General features: G+C 38.4%; 1 protein-coding gene across 1 annotated transcript in view; it reads left to right on the top strand.

Moving 5' to 3' along the window:
- Nucleotides 1-21,627, top strand: part of LOC104523926 (signal-induced proliferation-associated 1-like protein 1) — a 37,022-nt gene extending 15,395 nt beyond the window's left edge. Inside the window, exons 4-9 of the mRNA XM_010166658.2 lie at nucleotides 671-845; nucleotides 10,942-11,045; nucleotides 12,247-12,404; nucleotides 15,912-16,488; nucleotides 17,577-17,851; nucleotides 21,234-21,627. Coding sequence (XP_010164960.1) covers nucleotides 671-845; nucleotides 10,942-11,045; nucleotides 12,247-12,404; nucleotides 15,912-16,488; nucleotides 17,577-17,851; nucleotides 21,234-21,627 — 1,683 coding nt within the window. The remainder of the gene's footprint in view (nucleotides 1-670; nucleotides 846-10,941; nucleotides 11,046-12,246; nucleotides 12,405-15,911; nucleotides 16,489-17,576; nucleotides 17,852-21,233) is intronic.
- The last annotated feature ends 258 nt before the right edge of the window (nucleotides 21,628-21,885 follow it).

Genomic DNA, 21,885 nt, shown 5'->3' with positions numbered 1-21,885 from the left:
AAGAGTGTATTCCTTTATAGTTGCACAGAAAGCATACTTTCTGTGAGAGAAAAGGAAATAGAAACATTACTTCAAGGTGCAACATTGGGTTTTTTTCATTATTATTTCTTTTTCCTTTCAGTTGCGGTTTTGGAAGTAGGCATGTGAATGTTTCTTTCATAAGACAGATTAAGATAAGGACAGGCTGAGAGAGTTGGAGTGTTTAGTCTAGAGAAGAGAAGGCTCTGGGGAGACCTTATAGGAGCCTTCCAGTACCTAAAGGGGGCATACAGGGAAGATGGGGAGGGACACTCTATCAGGGAGTGTAGTCACAGGATGACGGGTAAGGGTAACGGTTTTAAACTGGAAATGGGTAAATTTAGATTAGGTATTGGGAAGCAATTCTTTACTGTAAGGGTGGTGAGACTTCAGTGTTCTCCTGAAAATAAGGAACAATTATGTTTCACTTCAGAAAACATTGACATCTCTAGATGAAATATGCCATCATTGAGGTAATTACAGTGGAAAGCAGTGAGAGTATTTGGAACTAGACTAACATGTGAAATTAGACTGATAATTAGGTATTTTTTCTCTGTGAATTACAGGTTTATTAAAAATGAAGTGAATTCAGTAAATAAGTTGCTGTATCACTTGGTATACATATAAGATTTTCATCTTTTTCCCTTTCCAGTTAAGCTACCAACTTAAGGTGGGTATTATGTACTGCAAAGCTGGGCAAAGCACAGAAGAGGAAATGTATAATAATGAATCAGCAGGTCCAGCCTTTGAAGAATTTCTTCAGCTCTTGGGAGAACGAGTTCGACTCAAGGGATTTGAAAAGTATCGTGCTCAGCTGGATACAAAGAGTAAGGCTTTTTCATTTATTTCTCTTAAGTGAACAAAATACATCATATGTTTGCTAACTGACTCTTTTTATAGAGTTATTAAAAATAACCTCTTTGCTATAGGAAGTCAGTTGCTAAATTGAAAGTAGAGCAAGTATGAAATGTGAACCATACCCATATGGTCTTTCAACTCTGATAATTATTGAATTTTTGTACTAATTTGGTATGAAATTATCACTCAAGCTGCAACAAGAAACCAGGAACTATAGAACCATTATCAGCATTGCAAAACCATCATCAGTGTGTTCTCTAAAGAGTAAGCAATACAGTTGGTATGTCATGTTTTAATCATATGTTAATAGATTGTCACCAGAAAAGTTTTGAGAATGCATCTATGTAACTCCACCTTGACAAGCTGATCTATTGCTTTTCTGCTGTCTGTTGCATGTAGTTTTTCTTCTGAGCAGTTTTGTATTACTCCTGCTATCAAATTTATTCTTCCCTCCCTGATTTTTCTTTTGAATTATGGAAATTAGACTCGATTTGGTAGTTATATTATCAGCTTTGACTGTAAAATATATTGCCAAAAAAATGCAGTGGAAAGATGATCTTGAGTGACAGTATCTATAAAAGAAGCTCCCTACTTTTGGAATCAAGCTTGTGAAATACCTGTTTATCAGCTACATTCAATTTGTAAATCCATTTTAAAATACTTGGGGAAATTCTGGCCTATCTTCCTTTTAATTATTGGAACTAACTACTTCCTATGGAAATCTTTTGCTGTTTTGTTCATTTGCAGCAAAGGAAATTCAATAAAGAGGTGATTAATGAAAGCTGAAATGCATTAATCAACTTAAGTGCAGCAAAAACTGTGCTCTTGTCATGGGCCTCCTATCATAAATACAGTAACCTGCTGTGATTTAGTGCTCCACCATTCTGTGCTGTGTCCTTGATTCTTAGAGGGATCACATTGCTGTCTCCTGAGGATGTTCTTGATCAGCCTAATCATAACTCCTCAGAGGGTTATAAAACTTCCTGTGGTTTTAAACCTAAATTAATATCTATTTCACGCACCTTTACCACTGAACTAGCTTTCTTTTAGTTGCAATACTTGCATTCCTTCTGTTGTATTTACTCCCTTGAGTGCATTTACACATTGCAGTTGTCTCTTCTCTGATTTTGTAATGTTACCCTTAATAAACTAAGTCTCTCTTGGTATGGGAAGCATGGATTTCTCTGCTTCCCCTGCTGCCATGCATGTAGTATTACTTGGTAACCTTCCTCTGCACTCACCCAAGTTTGAATTCAATCTCTTTACTTTTACATTATTCCCAATGAGATCCAGTCAGTTTCTTGCTGTAACATTTGCTTGCCTTTACTGGAAATATATTGTACAATACTTGTGAGGTTAGGTTGTCCTTTTCTGCAGCTCTGAAGTGTTATTGTATCAGTTACAAAAATAAGCTAGGTCAAAAATCAAATGTGTATGGAAAACAGAGAAAATATTATTTCATAGCTTCTGGATTTATATTGTGACCTTGTTACTTGTAGTAAAGTAAAATCCTCTCTTCCCTTCATTCTGGTTTAGTTATGTGAAAAAAACCCACCTTTTTTGGTATCAGTCCACGCACACTGGTTTGTAGTACATGTAAATACTGTATGCTTAAGAGTTGATTCATCTGCTCACATATACCCATGAAATCTCTAACTGTGTCTTAAGTATTTGTTTGAAATTTTCTTCTAAATAGCAGAATTTTACAGTACTGTTTGAATTCCTTCTTGTTGCTCCTGACCCAAGGAAAGAGTTCTGTCAGGTTTTGATTTTATCTGCTACAATCACAGAATCACTGAATGGTCAGGGTTGGAAGGGGGACCTCTGGAGATCATCTAGTCCAACCCCCCTGCTGAAGCAGATTCACCTAGAGCAAGTTGAACAGGGCTGCATCCATGCAGGTTTTAAATATTTCCAGAGAAGGAGACTCCACAACCTCTCTGGGCAACTTATTCCAGTGGTTTGGCACCCTCATAGTAAACAAGTTTTTCCTCATCTTTAAGTGGAACTTCCTGTGTTGCAGTTTGTGCCTGTTGCCCCTTGTCCTATCCCTGGCCACCACTGGAAAGAGTCTGGCCCCATCCTCTTAACACCCGCCCTTTAGATATTTATAAACAATCATCTTTGTAGCCCTCTGTTGGACTCTCTTCAGAAGATCCTTGTCTCTCTTGAACTCGGGGGCCTAGAACTGGACACAATACTCCAGATGCGGCCTCAGCAGGGCAGAGGAGAGGAGGACCAGAACCTCCATCGACCTACTGGTCACACTTTTCTTAATACACCCCAGTATACCATTGGCCTTCTTGGCCACAAGAGTGCATTGTTGGCTCATGGTCAACTGGTAAATACTCCAGATGCGGCCTCAGCAGGGCAGAGGAGAGGAGGACCAGAACCTCCATCGACCTACTGGTCACACTTTTCTTAATACACCCCAGTATACCATTGGCCTTCTTGGCCACAAGAGTGCATTGTTGGCTCATGGTCAACTGGTATTCCACCAGTACTCCCAGGTCCTTCTCTGCAGGGCTGCTTTCCAGCAGGTCAGCTGCCAACCTCTACTGGTGCCTGGGGTTATTCCTCCCCAGGTGCAGGACCCTACACTTGCCCTTACTGAACTTCATCAGGTTCCTCTGCACCCAACTCTCCACTCTCCAGCATATCCAGATCGCGCGGAATGGCAGCACAGCCTTCTAGTGTATCAGCCATTCCACCCAGGTTAGTGTCATCAGCAAACTTGCTGAGAATACACTCAGTCCCTTCATCCAAGTCACTGATAAATATATTAAATAGGACCGGACCAAGTACTGACCCTTGGGGAACACCACTAACCCCAGGCCTCCAAGTAGACTCTGTACCACTGATTAAAACCCTCTGAGCTCTGCCATTGATCCAGTTCTTCACCCACCTCACTGTCCCCTCATCTAACCCACACTTCCTAAGCTTACCTATGAGGATACTATAGGAGACAGTATCAAAAGCCTTGCTGAAGTCAAGGCAGGCAACATCCACTGCTCTCCCCTCATCCACCCAGTCAGTCATGCCATCATAGAAGGCTATCAGATTGGTCAAGTATGATTTCCCCTTAGTGAATCCATGTTGACTATTCCTGATAACCTTCTTTTCCTCTACATGCTTAGAGATGGCCTCCAGAATGAACTCACCATCACCTTCCCAGGAATGGAGGTGAGACTGATTGGCCTGTAGTATTCTGGGTCCTCCTTCTTGCCCTTTTTGAAGACTGGCGTGATACTGGCTTTCTTCCAGTCCTCAGGCACCTCTCTTGTTCTCCGTGACCTTTCAAAGGTGATGGAGAGTGGCTCTGCAATAACACCTGCCAGCTCCCTCGGCACTCGAGGGCCCATAGGTTTGTAGGTGTTGACTCTAGCTAAATGGCCCCTAACATGATCCTCCTTAACCAAGGGGAAGTCTTCCTCTCTCCAGACTTCCTCTCTTACCTCCAAGGCCTGGGATTCCTGAGGGCTGGCAGTAAAGACTGAAATTCAGTAACTCTGCCTTCTCTGCATCCTTCTTCACCAAGGCACCCACCTCCTTCAGCAGTGGCCCCACATTTTCCCTGGTCTTCCTTTTGCTTCTGAGGTACTTGATAAAGCCTTTCTTATTGTCCTTGACATCCCTTGCTAGATTTAATTCCAGGCAGGCCTTGGCCTCCCTTGTTGCATCCCTGCAATACTCTGACAGTGTCCCTATATTCCTTCCAAGTGGCCAGGCCCTTTTTCCACATTTTGCAGACTTACTTCTTCTGACTTGAGTTTTTCCAGAAGTTCCTTGCTCATCCATGCAGGCTTCCTGCCTTCTTTGTTAGATTTCTTACTCTTAAGGATGCAGCGATCTTTAACTTGGAGGAAGTGTTGCTTGAATATTAACCAGCTCTCTTGGGCCCCCCTACCCTCTAGAGCCGTAGCCCATGGGATTCCTCCAAGCAGGTCTTTGAAGAGGCCAAAGTTAGCCCTCCGGAAGTCCAGGGTTCTGATCCTGCTTATTGCCTTGTTTCCCCTGTACAGGATCCTGAACTCCACTATCTTGTGTTCACTGCAGCCAAGGATGCCGCCAACCTTCACATCCCGAACCAGACTTTCATTGTTAGTTAGTACCAGGTCCATCAGCACTCCTCTCTTCGTGGGTTCCTCCATCAGCTGTGTTAAAAAGTTGTCATCAATGATCTGGAGGAATCTCCTGGACTGTGCTTGCCTAGCAATGTTGCTCTTCCAGCAAATGTCAGGGTAGTTGAAGTCTCCCATGAGAACTAGGGCTTGTGAGTGTGAGGCTACTTTCAGCTGCTGGTAGAATGCCTCATTGACTTCCTCATCCTGATCAGGTGGCCTGTAGTAAGCCCCAACTACAGTGTCACCCATATTAGCCTGACCCTTGATTCTTACCCATAAGCTGTCAACTTGTTCTTCATCCTCCCCTAGGCAGAGCTCAATACATTCCAATTGCTCTCTCATATAAAGAGCAGATCCACCACCCTGCCTCAATGGCCTGTCTTTCCTAAAGAAAGAGCACATAGCCATCCATGACTGCATTCCAGTCATGTGAGCTATCCCACCATGTCTCTATAAATCACAATTAAATTGTGGCCCTGCGACCACACACAGATCTCTAGTTCTTCCTGTTTATTTCCCATGCTGTGTGCATTGGTTTACGCACATTTCAGTGGGGTAGTTGAGCATGGAGGTTTCAGGCTTATTCCCCAGTTGGATGTGATGGTGTGACTGTTGCCATTTTGGACCCCAGCCCCCGAGCCCTTCAGTTTAAAGCCTGCCTCACCAGATTGGCTGGCATGCTACCCTTACCTCTTCCAGACGGGTGAACTCCATCACTCTCAAACAGGTTGTAAACAAAGAACCTGACATTATCATAAAAGCCAAAACCCTCATGATGACACAAGCCATGTAGCCAGGAGTTCATCTGTAATATATGTTTGTTTCTGGACCCTTTCCTCTAACTGGCAAAATGGAAGAGAAGATGACTTGGGCACCAATATTTTTCAGTTGTGCCCCCAGGGCTTTATAGTCTTGCTTTACCCAGGTTACAACTTGCAGTGTCATTCATCCCCATGTGGAAGAGTAATAGGGGATAGTAGTCTTGTTTTCTTGACAAGTTGGGGCACCCTCTCAGCAGTGTCATGAAACTTTGCCCCTGGAAGGCAGCATACCTCTTGTGATTCTCTGTCTGGTTGGCAGATGTGCACCTCAGTACCCTTTAACACAGAGTCACCCACTACAAGCACTCGCCATTTCTTTTTATGCTGCCCACTGTCTGGTGTTGTTACATTTTCACTTGGCAGGCCTCCCTCATGGGAGTCTATGGCTGTTAAGGCTTCATACCTGTTTATGGTTGGGACACTGGAGGATGAAGACTCTAGTGGATCTCTGCTTTTGCAGGTCACCAGGGTCCAAGTGCCTCATTCTCAGTGGTCCCTGCCTCAGGAACATGATAATGAAACCACCTGTCTGTCTCTGCCTTGTACCCTATAACACTGCGCGGCCTTTTAACTGTTTCTTGTAACTCAGCCACCTGACATAACGGGTTGCCAAGCTGTGAACAGTTTGCACAGGTACTTACCTTTTCACCAGGAGAAGGGCCTGGGCACTCACTACAACTTACTGCTTGTACTGAAGCCTCTTTCTTTACTAGCTCCATCTGGGTGGATCCGTCAGACATCTCTCAGGCTTTCTCTGGAGGAACACTGGCTTTAGCTCTGGGGCAAGTGCCCGCTGGTTTCTCAGAGACCTAGAGCACTTTCCTGGGCTGTGGGGCTACAAGTAGGTTGCAGGGCAGTCCCTGCATGTCCCTGCCTGCTCAAACTGCCATGCCCTTCTGCCATGCCATGCCCTTCTGCTGCACTACGCCCTGTTTGCCTGTCCCGGTCCCTGTGCTCTTCAGGGGCTGCTTAAATCTCCCGTGGTTGCCCTGGCAATGTCCCCGAGGTGTCAGCCCCACTCGGGAGATCTGGCCAGCTCCCAATGGGACTCTCTGTACTGCCCACAGATTTTCCTGGCTACAGGAACCCACCCTTTCCTCCTCAGCACATGCTCAGCCATGGAACTCGCTGTTCCTGCCACTGTGCTCCTCACTGACTGCTACTTTTAAAGTTTTGTTTGTATATTTCTAGAATTACTAGGGAGAAAGCAATGTATCTCCTCACAGCCTGCAGACTTTGGATAGGAAATAAAGCTTGAAAATGTCATCTGTCCTATGGTTGCTAGGAAGTTCATGGGTATCACTTTAAAGTAATAAACATCACAATAATCTTTCAAATTTTAACTTCAGTCATTTTAATTTATTTTCTAGTTGTAACACATGCTTTCATTTCCTTCCCCCTCACTTAGTCTTATTTCTCAGTATTTTAAATTGGTAAATGAGATCAGCTGGATAATGCTAGACCTGGTAACCTGGTGTATGAGTCCAGCAGAGTGGTTGGAAATGAAGGAGATTGATTAATGTGAGTTGTAGGACTTTATGAATTACCTATTTAATGATATTATAAACTTAGCTAATAACGATAGGTCTCTGTATTAGATGTTTATACTGTGTGACTTTTTGGATAAGTTGTGAAGAATATAACAACAGCAGAGAAGACATTAAATAGATCAAAAATCTAGGGAATGAATGGACTTCAAATTGACATTTCATTTAGGGACTGTCAGTAAACTCCAGTGTTTCTAATAATACAGATAGATTACCTTTTTAACTTGTGCTATTTAACATCTTTTCATCCTCATGGAAGTAAGAATAGACTGACTGTTGGGTCTGAGACATTCACTGGGAGACCAATAGCCAAAGGTCAGAGGCTCCTCGATTGCTTAAGAGGCAGAAATGGGGATGGGGAGAAGTCTATCTGCTTTTCTCTGTTTGTGTTACGGGTACACTTTTGTATGTTGTCAAATAAAGGATTCTGTCCTAGGATATAGTGTCTGAAAATAACTCTGATATTACAGAAGTTGAACATGAGTGCTTGGTGTTGTCCTTGTATATAACAGAATAGAGAGTAGGTTTGACAGCTGCTGAATTTGGACCAATAACTAGGAGAATCCAGAAATAAGGTAGGGCTTTTTAACAGCAAAGAGAGATAGGAACAATATTAAGCTCTGAAACATTTTGTTCTTGTGTCTTTAATTGTGAGCACGGCTGCAGTTTGTAGCAATGTCTGTTCCTTCTCCTGTCTCATCAGTAACATTTATTTTTTGTTTTTGTGCGATTCGTTGCAACATGTTTTCCTTTGAAACACTGAGATGGATTTTCAACTCTTACTGGATTTTATACGGTTTTCTAGTGCAGAATTTTAAAAAGCTGTTGTAGAAGCAGGCTGGCTAAGTCATCTGGCGTCAGTGAATTTATCAGTGGTACACAATCATTTTGAGCACTGTTGGTGTTGGAAAGAAACACTGTCTGTTAAGACAGTCCTCGTAAAGGTAGCTGAGAAACATTGGAAGGACAGAAGAATAAGGTGAATTTTTAAAAGTGAATAATGATGGAAGGAAAAGAAGATCAGATGAGTCCTCAGCTTCAATAGGTATGCCATAAACTGATGGCAGGAGGGGATATCTTCAGTGTAAAAAGGTACTAATGAATTTGTAGATCCTTTGGGCCTCTGTTAAATATAAAGAAATTAAAGTAGGTAGCAGTGCTGGCTTACAGTTCTGACCTTGAAATTATGGATGCTATTGTAGTGTGCAGTCTTGGATGTTACTGCAGTGGCAGGGATTTGATTTAAAGCAAACACCTGTAATTATTGTGTTGTACTTCAGAAAAAATATTCTGGACTTGTAAGAAAAGAAATCTGAATGGTGAGAAAGATGCACAGTCTGTAGTGGATATGGACTTCTGTTTGTAGCTGGATTTGAATAACAAGGGTTTTAGCTGTGCAGTACTTGGAAACAATTGGAATCATTAAATGTGTTACTTGGATTGTAGCCTTGTTATTAAGCTTGCAGAACCAATGCTGTTCTGAGAAAGAACCCTTTTCTGCCTGAAATGAAGTTCATCCAGGAAAGTTGAAAGTTTGGCCTTAAATGCATAGGTGTTGTTTTAGCATATTATTTGTTGGAATTGCTTTAATCTTTTCCTCCCTGCCCCCTTCCTCCTCCTCCCACCCACTCCCCCCCACTGCCCCCTGTTTTGGGCCCCTTCTGCTCTTTTGGGGTCTTCCTTCCACTGTCTATCTTACCCACTTCCCCTTCTTTTTGTACCTGCTCCCCCTTTTCAGTAATATTTTTGTATGCTCTGCTTATGAAAGATTATGCACAAATTAGTATACTTAGACCAAAAAAACCCCACCCAGTAAGGAGTTATGTTGATGTTTAAGTGACTTTCAGGTGCATCTCCCTTCTGCAGCCCGCATTGTAATGATCGGGCAGATGATAGAGGCTGCTGTGAACTGAGTGCAAGATGGAATGAATCCACTTCAGCTGTTGCACTGCTGTACTTAGCATTAAAAAGAAAATAGCAGTTAGCTACTTTTTCGTAATGATTATGTGCTGGAAGAGAGCCCAATCTCTTTGAAATATTAACTGAGATTTTTTTAAATAAGATTCTAGGAAATTTTATTTTTTTTCCTCTTGCTTCCATTTTATTCTATAGAGATGATTTGGAAATGCAAAATATCTCTGCAGCTGTAATGTAAAAACCTTACTTTTTCATTTTATCTATGTTGTTGTGGTTTTTCATTTACAGCAAAGCTACCTCTATTTTATTAATCTGAATTTGTCAGAAAATTAAAACTTCTTGTCAAAGCTTATACGCAAATCTGGGTGAATAAACTGTGTATTTATGGTATTGTAAATGCCTCACAAATCTCAGAGCTGTTGTCTCCTTAGTAACATGATGTCTTTGCTAATAAAAAAATGCCAAGGTGTAGTATTTAACAGCTTTTCAAAATACATTGACATAAATAGATGGGATTATATAATATAGTAGCATATTTATATAACTTCAAATAACCAGGACTTTTTTTTTTTCCATATAGAAATGTATTTGGTTTTAAAATTCTGTTTGAATACAGGCTCTTTGCACTGTGGATAACAGTTATATTTTATAGAATATATTTGCTATTTTAGCTTTAAATGTATTAGTACTTAAATTATTGGCACATCTTTCAGATTTTTTTAATTTGAGAAATAAAAGGTAAAAGCAGGTGTTCCCAATTTGTCTATAATCAAGTGTTGTCTTCAACACTTTGTAAACATTAATAATATCCCTCTTCTCTTTTTTTTTCTTTCTAAACTTCATTATCCCAGTTTTTGTCATTTTTCTTTCCAGATGGAAGTCTCTCCATCCACATATAGTTATTTTTGTGACCTGTTTCTGAATCCCTTCTCTTTCTTCTGTAACTTTTAAAATAGGGTTGCCAGAACCCAAAACAGATGAGAGCGCCTTTGATTAATGTACCAGCATCCTAATGTCATTGTTGTGGACTTTTTCCATCTTCAGCTGTAAGGATGCTAGCATCCTATTTGGGTTTTTGACTGCTCCTATCCATAAAGCGCTTGTTTTAGCAAAGGTTTTATCTGACTTCATTACAGTTAGAGTCCTGATATTTATATTTAAAAGAACTCATTCTTTTATTTCATATATCATGGATTATATGTCCATCAATATTTCATTATGCATGAGATCATGGCATTTATTCACAGTACCTGTCTGCCTTCCTTCCTGAAGTCCTTTTCACATTCACATCCATACAGTTCAGTTTCATTATGATTAGCTTGAGATATTGGTTGGTGTCTGAAAATTATTTCAGAAATTGTTATCACTTTTCATGCTTAAATAGGGTTTCTTCAGGGTTTTCTGGTATAAATTCCCTGTGTCCAACATTTTCAATTGGAAAAGTATGCAAAATCATATATGTTGTCTATATGTGTCATTTACTTTTAGAAATGAATAAACTCTGGGTAAGCTTTTACTTGGTGACATTTCAGCTAGGATCCAGGATGAGTAAGAATTCTTGTCTTGCCTGATGATTTTCTTTTGTAATAATGAAACCTTTTTTAAAACTTTTTTTTTAAACAATGCTTTTGTTTTCTCTTTTTTCTTTAACTGAAGCTGATTCAACAGGTACTCACTCTCTATACACAACATACAAGGACTATGAAATCATGTTCCATGTTTCTACTATGTTGCCATATACTCCAAACAACAAGCAACAGGTAAGGTGGACCATGCCTAATTGGAATTAGTTTCTCCTCCGTCTCAAAAGTAGCTGAACTACTGAATATTTATGACAACTTTCATTTGTTACTAGCAAAGAAAACACTTAAAGAATCAAAAGTAAAACTGGCCATCTCTGTCAGGAAGATGAGCGAAGCAGATCATTGTAGGTACCTCATAGGTAGATTTTTCTTCATAGGACTGTTTTCCATTGAATTATGCAGTATTTACTGAAACATTGATTTAAAATATTGTACAATAATGGCAGTAGCACATCTGTGTTACATAAATAAGAATTAATATCTTATGTCCAAAGGACTATAGTGTACTTGACATGATTTTCAACCTTCTGCAGCAAAGTACATTGCACTTTAAGGATTGCATTTAGCAAACTGTAATATATACAGAATCAGAGGTGACAAGTGGGTGGTCCAGCACACTACACAAGAAGACATGAGGCAAAAACCTTTTTTAGTTTTAATTTTTCTTCTAATTATACTGAAGAGCTATGTATGCTGACCCATTTTGTTACTCTGAAGTACCTGGTCTTGTTAAGTACTAAGCCATCTTGTTATGTAAGATGTGTATGCATTTTACTCTAGAAATTATGTTATATTTTGTATTTCTGCAAATAAAATAGAAATTTCCTTAAACAATAAAAGTTAACACAGCATTCTTTTTAGTTTGCTTTTGTACACTAAATGTTATACTACTTTGTACTTTACCTTTCTCTTTTGCTGTAGACTTGGATTTACTGAAAGAACTCTGTGGGAAAATTATTATAATGTGTATTAAGGACAATGACAACTATTTTGAACTTGAAATAGAACCTACTTCTGACTTCTAAAAATGTGTGAAGTGGGGAATGTTTTCCAGTTTACATGTATCATTGATTACTCTGATACTCGCATGTTTTTGTTGTTGTTTTTCCTTTTTGTTTAGCTTAAAGTTTTCCCTAACAAGATCTTCCTGTATGTTACATGTAGAAAGGAATTCGTTATGAAAATGAAAATTTATTAGATTAGAATGACTAACATTCTGGTACTTGTAATATAAATCTTCATCTGTGTTGTTTTCAGCTTGAAGTATCATTTAGAATAAAAAAATTGAACAATAGTAATTTTTAATAATGAGAAATAAATAACTGAATATTGTGAAAAGACTGTATTTTAACCTATAGATCTTTTTATTTTTTTAAAGCTTCTGAGAAAACGACATATTGGAAATGATATTGTTACGATAGTTTTCCAGGAGCCTGGAGCACAACCTTTCAGCCCAAAGAACATACGATCCCATTTCCAGCATGTCTTTGTCATTGTAAGAGTGCATGGGCCCTGCACGGACAGTGTTTGTTACAGGTAGCTATTGCTTGTTTCACTGAAAACATGGAATTTAAGTGCGAAGGAAGATGTAATTCCTATTTTAAATTCTCAGTGGGGAAACACAGTGAAAGATAGGAGTTGAAGAGATTTTGGGCCGTGTGAATTTAGAAGACTTCAAAAAGTAAACAGACACACGTGATTGTGTAAAGGAAACACACCCAGTGAGGAGATTAATGCTGTCAGTATGTATGTACACATACACGTGCACACACGCACACACATCCATATATATTTTAAAAATCAAGCATTTGGGAATTATTTTAAATTCTGTTCTCATTTCCTTTTTGTTTTCTTCATTAAGAGTATTCTATTCAGTTTTGATTCTTATGTATTCACTTTTTATTTGGATAATTTGGGCATCTGAGCTCGTGTGCTGGTTTTGAAATGAAGACAGTGAAAAAGTATGACTAACCTTTCAGAAAGAATTTAAGCTGTCTGAAATATCTTCATTTTTTATCTCATTGCAGTCCAACAAAGACATTCCAGAGCATTATGCAGCAAAAAAATCTTAGTATGACCTTAGTGTGACCAATATGATTAAGATAGTAGCATATAACAAAGAATTGCAAGATGAGATTCCTATTTGGAACAAATTTTTAACCAGATTGAAAGCATATAGAAACAATAAGTTTGAGTTAATACTTCTTTATACAATCAATGAAACTTTCTACCTTTGTTGCATCCTGAACTCTTAATGTATCTCTATTTTTAAATGTTGGCTGATCTCAATGAACTTTTTTAAAGCTTCTTTATTTAAAATACGAAGTCTCAGTTATGGATTTAAAGTAGTTACCTTGAAATGAGGTAGCCTCAGAATTAACTTTTCTTTACTGAAATACAAATATTCACCTAAGTGTTTCATTCAGTCAGGTGCTTATTTAGAGGAAGACCTAAGGCAGTTGACTGCAGTGTCTGATGTGGTGTATTCGTGTTTTTCAAGGTAGTATAGTAGGGTTTGAAGGCTTTTCCCTCCCCATAAGTTTTCAGTAAAGCTCCCTCACACAGCACTTCTGGAACTGAGGCAGCTTTTTGACAAATTCCACTGCTAGATAATTTAGGTGGATATAGCTTGTTCTTAAACTTTTAGACTTATGTTTCAGCTCTTATTCTGATTTCGAAGTAAAGAGAAAGTAAGAAATACACCCACAAGGGCTACAGATGTGTTTTTCATTTGAATTGTGTATTACAAAAAAAGAAAGATCTACTTTTGATTATTATTTTAAGTAATGTGACTGCATACTTTCAGTTTCTTCCTTTTAAAAAGCATGTGAAAGATTTATACTTGTTATACTGTATAAATTTAAATATCTCAGGGTTCTATTTCTGCCCTACAGACTTCTGAATTGCTTTCATTTCTCAGGTGTTCACAACTACAGGGGCTGGAACCTTGCTGGTTACTGTTAGTGAATAAAATTTGATAATTTCAGCTTTAGTGATGCTAGAGGCTTAAATTTTAAGGAGGGAGCAGGTAGGAAGAAAAATTGTGAGAGTGCCAAGATTCGTTTTGATGCAGGAGACCACCAGAACATTGTACGTTGGTGTACTGTCTTTAAGATTAAAATCCTTTATTTTTTTTTTTCCTCTCAGTGTAAACACTTGATTTAAATTTATATAATTCCATTGTGAAAAGTTTTTCTAGGAAACTTTTCAAAAGTTGACCTATTTTCACTGAATTATTTGGAACAGTTTCATAGATTCATAATTCTAGACAAAACAGGAAGTCATATAGCATTAAAAGTACTAGAATTCATATTAAAAACTACATAAAATGAGTAAAATCAAGCACTGCCTTGGCCAGTGATTCTCCCTCCCAACTAAGATAAAAAATATTTCAAAAGTCTGGCTTCTCTCTTGACATTGTTCACTTTTTTAAACTTCTTAGCATATGTTAAAGATTAAATTCTTATCCCTGTGATTCATAATATTGAAAACCTAATCAAACAAAATATCACTGCTAGTTTTTCACTGCATCCAGTAATTGTGTTTAACACTTAGGCTTCTGTCTCTTAATAACATACTTCAGGACCACTGAAGACGATCACGAGTCAGATGGTTGCATCATGAGCACCCATACTTTTAGATATATTGGCATGCACTTGAAGGAAATACAACAGTCAATGATATCTTTCAATATCAGTTGCCATAAAATATTAAAAAACTAAAACCAACAAAAAACAAAACAAAATCCCCACCCCACCATCCAAAACCAGAAGATACGGTTAAAGATTGGGTGACTTAATTTTTATTTTTGGTGATCCTGTGTGTTCTCCTCCCACACCCCCCAAAAAGCTTTACTAGTGTTTCTGCAATCTTAGTTATTGATTTTGCGGGGGAGGAGTTTCTCTGATTATGTTTAAGGTTTCAGGTAAGTTAGAACAAAGTGTGAAAATAGCAGCCAGCCTTCCAAATGGACTAGTGCACACATTTCTAGTGTATTCAAGTTGCATTCTATTTTTCTTTATAAAACTCCATTATCATGGTATTTTGGCCAAAATTAGTTAATGCTTTTTCAGAGCTAGTTATACATGCATGGTAAATCAGATTTCAACTGCTGGATCATTTCTTGTCACAAAACTGTTGCAGTGCAGTTGTCCATCTCTTCTATGGACAGACTGCCAAGTAAATGGCAATGGACTAGAATGGCAACTCTTAAGTGCTCCCAAACAACTCTCATCCACTCAGTATCAAACAAGAATTGACCAGGGAGAATAGTGAAGCTTGTTGACATTGCCTAAGGCAGTCTTATTGTCAGTCTGTCACTTAGTATGGAAATGAAAAGAAAGAGTTGAAAAAGAAAACTTTTCTTTCCAATATATATCTCCAAACTTCTAAGAATTCCTTATTTCTAGTATTTTTGGAGTCATCTTCTATCACTAGCATGCAATATCGGCTAGTGCAGTTTTTGATCAAAAAATTTAAAACATAATCAGTAGTGTGAGGTATATATGCATTCAGTCACCAGAAGATGATTCTCACAGCAAAACTGGCCTTGTGATTTTTTTGTCTTAGTGTTTTTAATGTATCCATTTTATCTATAATTCAAGTATTGATCAGACACTTTGCACTGCTTTCAGATGAGCCTTTCAGCTTTAGGAGCTAAATTATGAGCTAGCCTTTGTCATAGTATGTGTCAGAAATTCTCTGTTTATAGTAAAACCAAACAAAATTCAGAACTACCATACATGAGTGATTACTTTAGCAAAAAAGCATGATTTTGCACTTGAAGATCTCTTTGAGCTGTGGTACTGAGGATGACTCAAAAATGCCTAGATGCAAAAATAAGTGTCCTTCTGTTTATACACTAAGAGGGACATAATCTCCACACTGGCAAGATTAAAATGTAAATATAGACATATTGCTGAGAAAAGGAGAGAAAAATTGAGCGATTAAGGAAAAAAGGAAATGTCTTTTTGTATACAAAACCTGCTGAATTTGCATATAGTGAAACACTCTGCTTCTTCTTTATTCTTTTATTTCTCGTAGTGTTGCTGTGACAAGATCCAGAGATGTACCATCCTTTGGACCACCTATTCCAAAAGGCGTCACGTTTCCAAAATCAAATGTGTTCAGGGACTTCTTACTAGCCAAAGTCATTAATGCAGAGAATGCTGCTCATAAATCAGAAAAGTTTCGTGCGATGGCCACCAGGACCCGTCAAGAGTACTTGAAAGACTTGGCAGAGAAGAATGTCACCAACACACCTATTGACCCTTCTGGCAAGTTCCCCTTCATCTCACTTGCTTCAAAAAAGAAAGAGAAGTCCAAGCCTTATCCAGGAGCAGAGATCTATAGTTCTGGTGCTATTGTATGGAGTGTCCACGCAAAAGACTATAGCAAGGGTATGGAAATAGACTGTCTCCTAGGCATCTCTAATGAGTTTGTAGTCCTCATTGAACAGGACTCGAAAAGCGTGGTGTTCAATTGCTCCTGTCGAGATGTAATAGGGTGGACTTCAACGGACACAAATATCAAAATATTCTATGAGAGAGGTGAATGTGTTTCTTTGGAGAGCTTCATCAGCAACATTGATGATATCAAAGAGATCGTCAAAAGGCTGGAGGTTAGAATTTGTTCTCTTGTTTGGTTCCCCTTCTTTGCTTTCTCCTCTTGCCCCACCACCAAGTAAGGCATCAGTTTAAGTAATGCTCAGAATCCCTAAAACTGTTGTAATTGTTTATCATGAAATCTATAAGGACTTGCCTGCTTTTATTTTCAAAATCTAATGTAGCTTTCATTTTCAACAGATATCAGACAACCTCAGCTGTTTGTGTGTGTGTAAAAAAATGTCTCAATATATTAAAAAAAACATACAAGGCCTTCAGATGCATAAATTGCTCCCAAACCATAAATACAGAAGTGTCTCCTTCTTTCTTTTCCTTGTTTTCCTTTTCATTCTCTGTTTTATAGGCTTGTTGTATCTCTTTCAAATGAAATTGTAATATATTTGAGACTGTCTTATTATGTTGCCAGCAGTGTGCAGTCCCAATCCCTACTGCAACCTTCAGATATTCTCTGAATGCATGTGATAAACTAAAAATGCAGTGGTATCTGTCTGTGCACACTTTTTATCCAATTAAGTTACAAAAGAATGTGTTATGCTTCACAGCTGTAGTTGTATGGTGACCGGGAAAAAGGGAAAACCAGGCCCTATTAAATTGCTCTTGATGATATTCATGCTTATGGTACATAGAAGAGTTGGCACAGACCCCAGTTTAATGTGCTTAGTAGCTGCATGCTACCACATTCTGGTAAAATGGTGGAAAGTAATCTTGCAGTTTACTGAAACAGATGGAAAAGTAGAATGGTGAGTTGGTTACTCAAGTCTAAAAGATAAAGTAGCGGTTCTTGTGTAACTCCATGTGTTTTTCTGTTGTGTGCTGCCATGTATCTTCTAAAATTCCTTTGATTTCGGTATTCACATAAATTTCAAGGCAGAACTTGGGTAACCAGACTCTACTGAAAATACTAGGTGGAGTGACAAGACCTATTTCAGCTTATTATGTACCCAGGACCGTGATATATATTCCTTGACTGTGTCCCACAATTGTCTTGGGAGTTGGTTGATTGTACAAAAATGGAGCCCTTTAACCTCTGTTAGCACTGAAGGTCTCTCTGTGCATTAAATTCTGTCTTTGTTTCAATTCACAGCTTGTGACTAAGGGCTGTGAAACAGTGGAGATGACTCTGCGTAGGAATGGTCTGGGTCAGCTTGGTTTCCATGTAAACTATGAAGGCATTGTGGCAGATGTTGAACCCTACGGCTATGCATGGCAGGCAGGACTGCGACAAGGCAGCCGACTGGTGGAAATCTGTAAGGTGGCTGTAGCCACTCTGAGCCATGAGCAAATGATTGATCTTCTGAGAACATCAGTTACAGTGAAGGTTGTTATCGTCCCTCCATATGAGGACTGCACACCACGCAGGTATTGTATAATAGCTACATTTGGTCCAAAATGATATCTTGATTTGTAGGTTTGGAAGGGAAACACCACAGAATGTGTTAACCTCCAAAAACCATGCTATCATCATAGCATCCAGTATTGTAAAGTGAAAGAAGAGGGTAGGAAAACTGCCCATATTCAGACTCCAAGCACCACAAAATATTAATTGAATACCACTGTTTAGTAAAATGTGTGAAGAACCTGGTGTATCCTTTAAGTTCCATGGAATTTAACATGGAAATCAAACACTTTTTGTCGACAGTTGTGTGTTCATGATGCATCAAAATTAATTGTACCTTTCCCTCCCTGCTTTCCTGTTTGTTGTTAGTTTGCAATGTCTGTGGATATAGTTCATGAAAGTTATGAATAGACTCACATTCTTCTACTTTCACAAATAAGTAAGGCAGTTAATTAGGAGAGTTTATCAAAGGTATTGATCTGGCCAGAGAAATTGCTGCAAATTGTAATTTTTCTTCACTCAGTAGTAGATGTTGCTTGCATCTCTCTCACTTTCCAACCATGTTAAGCCTGAGGCTTGTGTCAACTGTATTACTACTTTTATAGCTTTAAGATGTTGCTTGGTCAGAAATAAGCAGTAATAGAAGTTTGTTTTCTAAATTGGACGTTAGTCCCTCCATTTTTCCTGAACTGTCACTAAAGCTTTTTATAATATTTACTGCTACCATCTGAACTCTCTGCAGTTGTCTTTAGCATTCAGCCACATCACTAAATATGATTCCCATATTCCTGACATCCTGTATTAATATCTTGCTATATGATTAAAATGGAGTGATCTTTAATAGACTAAATGTGCCTGCAGGCTAGCTCAAGGTTTATGCTAGATTTGCCACAAAGCAGCAAGTATGGTTATCCAGGTTCAGTGTGTTCCTTGCAGTGAAAGACTGAGAGCACCTTTTGCACTACTGTCTTCTAAATCAGGCAGTATCTTTGTTGGGGTAGATGCAAAATCTTTTTATACTTAAGGCTGGGGCTGAACTTAAAAGCATATTTGTTATATTGATATAAAATTACGTCTTTGAGCAAAGACCTTGTACTTGAATAAAAGAAGAATCTATGTTTGTTTTCACTGTGAGCCATATTAGCTCCTTTTGTAACTGGTAGCAAAACGGGAACAGAGAGAAAAGGAGTTTTATTTGTCCTTTAGTTGTTAGTGGAAAATTGAATACATGTCAGAGATTAAAATGAGCAGTGGCATAAGATCATGCACGAGGTATTTGGAAAGCTTTTGTATGGTATTTAGCAGTCTGAGCAAATGGGAAGTTCAGCTGCAATCATAGCAAAAGGACTGAGCAGAAAAATCTGTGTGGAAAGCATAGATCCTATTATTGCTGAACTAAATTAAGTACAGCTATAAGCAGGCTTAGCTTTAGTGTATCCAAACCCATAGCAGAAAGAGAAATTACTGGACTTTTTCAAATACTGTACTCAGCATCAGTGAGTTTTGTTGTCTCGTAGTGAGCAAATGTTCATGGTGGGTTGTTGCCTAGTTATAAAATTTAATGAAGCAACTCTTTATCCTGCTTGTTCTATCCAAATCATTAAGATTTAGGAACTGTCTTTAATTTGTAGCTATCCTACATATATTACTAGAGATTTGACTTAAATCTTTGCACAAAGCAATTTCTCTTTTGACAATCAGTTTTCCAGAATTTGAACCCTTTCAGTGTGTCTTCTAGAGGTCATTTAGTATTTATACTACTGTAACTTCTATGGACTGTAACTAAAATGAAGATCAGTTCTGCTTGGCATAGTACATTCATATCAGAAGCAGTCCCTATCCTGATAAATTGATTGGCATGAAGTTGGAGGAAGAGCAAGGGTGCAGTTAGGTAAGATGACTTGCCAACAGGCACATGCACAAGGTCAGTAGCAGATACAAAAATAGGTCCAAATACACTGATTCACGATCTTATGTCCTACACAGAGGCAGGGCTTGTTATGGCTATATCTCTACTAAAAGATGGACATTAAAACGTTGCCACTGAACTCATTTAGTGGACTGATGGCCAACCTTGAAGTTAAGGACACAGCAGCAAGAGGAAATTGTTTATTTTTGCTGCTTAAACTGTAACTATGAAAAAAAAAAAAAAAGAGAAACCCGAACTACAAAATTATATAATAATGAAGGAGAGAAAAACAGAGACATAAAACATTAAGAGAAAAGAAAAAACAAGGGTATCAACATTTTAGTTAGCTTGTGAGTAGACTTTGAAAGCAAATCTCCTGATCACCCCATCTACCATGCAGTGGTTCACATACTGAGTGGCTTAGGAGCACACAAACTGGCTTTCAGATGAAGCCTAACTACATGTGCTTCAGAAGCACACGTTGTGCCTTCCAATGGCTCATTTAATTTGCAGGTCAAGACTACAGGGTAGGTCAAAGTAAAACCATAAAATGTGTATATTGTGGACAGCAAGACCTTAGCACGGACTCTTTCACTTTGTCTATTCCTATTAGGCCACACAACTTGCTAATGTCAGCATAGACAGATAACAAGTTATCTGTTTTGGTTTGTATTTTAGCTGGGAAGAGGTGATTGATACTTCTCAGCATTAATGGTGTAATTACTTAGAGGAAAAGGTAGAAGTAGAAAATTTTGCACTGATTGTTTACTTTTCCTTTCCATTAGATAATAATGTATGTAGGTAAGCGAAGTTATCACAATTTAAAAAATCACTTAAATAGAAGTGTATACATTTGTCAAGAGAAATACCAAAATTATCCTCACCAAAACTGAAGGTCATATCTAATTTCCAAATCTCTCATTTTAAATGTATGCAGAAGTTTGCCATGCATCTTTTGTGGACTGCATTAGTTTATGTTCTGTTTTAATCCGGATTTTATGCTGTTCTGTTCCTGTACATCCTCAGGAAGCAAAGGGCAGCTTTTGGGCTTGGCATCTACAATTTTTAGCAAGAGTTTTGTATTCATAATATGTAAATTTGTCAACTGAGGTACTCCAAAGGCAAAGAAGTTTGAAAATGAAGTGTAATGAATTATTTTGTGGGAATCTTGTCATGAATGTCTGTGCATCAGAAAGATTTCTCTCAAAAAGAACAAACATTTCAGGTCTTATTTGTCTGGGTGCAGGTAAGTTCTAAACTCATGACTTTATTAAATTAGGAAGGGAAGATACCCTTCTAGCAGACTTTTTAAATTTTTTCTAACCTAGTAATCAAATGAAAAGTATCAAAATTCATTAAATGTATGTTTCTAAAAGGCAAAAACTTTTACTCTTTCATAGAATTGATTCAGTTTCTGTCTTCAGATTTCTGTCCTTGTGAACAGGATGTATTTATACTACTTTTTATAGCAGCACGTTAAATTTCTTCATTTCCAGGAGTTCTTCAGAAAACTACCGTATGCCAGTGATGGAATACAAAATGAGTGAAGGAATGTCGTATGAATTCAAATTTCCCTTCAGGAATAATAACAAATGGCAGCGAAATGCAAGCAAAGGACAGGGACCTCATGTGGCTCAGGTACCATCCCAAATACAAAGTCCAGTAACATCTAGGATCGGCTCTGGGAAAGGAGACGGGAAAATGCCACTGCCAGAACGAGCAGCCAACATCCCCCGAAGCATCTCTAGTGATGGGCGCCCACTGGAGAGCCGGAGGTATGTGTCTGCTTCGCAAATGGCTTTTCATTGCTGCTCAGAATCTTGTCTGGACAAAAGCACAACAGATTTATCTAAGTGTCTGAAGACTGCTTTTAATCTTGGTTTTAATTAATCGAAAGGCAGCTTGAATATGAGCAAAATATTAGCCAAAAGGAAATACCTTTCCTGGCATGATGAGCACAAAATAAAGTGCTATGGGATTGTTAGGCCATATTTCCTTGTGTTGGATGGTATTCTAAAAAAGCTGTATTGTTAGTTAAGTTTTAAATGAGATGCAGTCCAAGTTTTAAATCTAAATGTTCCTGAACTTCTGCATTTTGAAGAAGTAAATAAAAATTTTAGCTTGTTTATATGCTTGGTGGAATTGCCT

Source organism: Antrostomus carolinensis, unplaced genomic scaffold (assembly GCF_000700745.2).
Source record: "Antrostomus carolinensis isolate BGI_N321 unplaced genomic scaffold, ASM70074v2 scaffold3704, whole genome shotgun sequence".
NCBI classification, from domain to species: domain Eukaryota; kingdom Metazoa; phylum Chordata; class Aves; order Caprimulgiformes; family Caprimulgidae; genus Antrostomus; species Antrostomus carolinensis.
The sequence above is the reverse complement of the archived record's forward strand: the minus strand, read 5'-3'. Positions and strand labels throughout refer to the sequence as shown.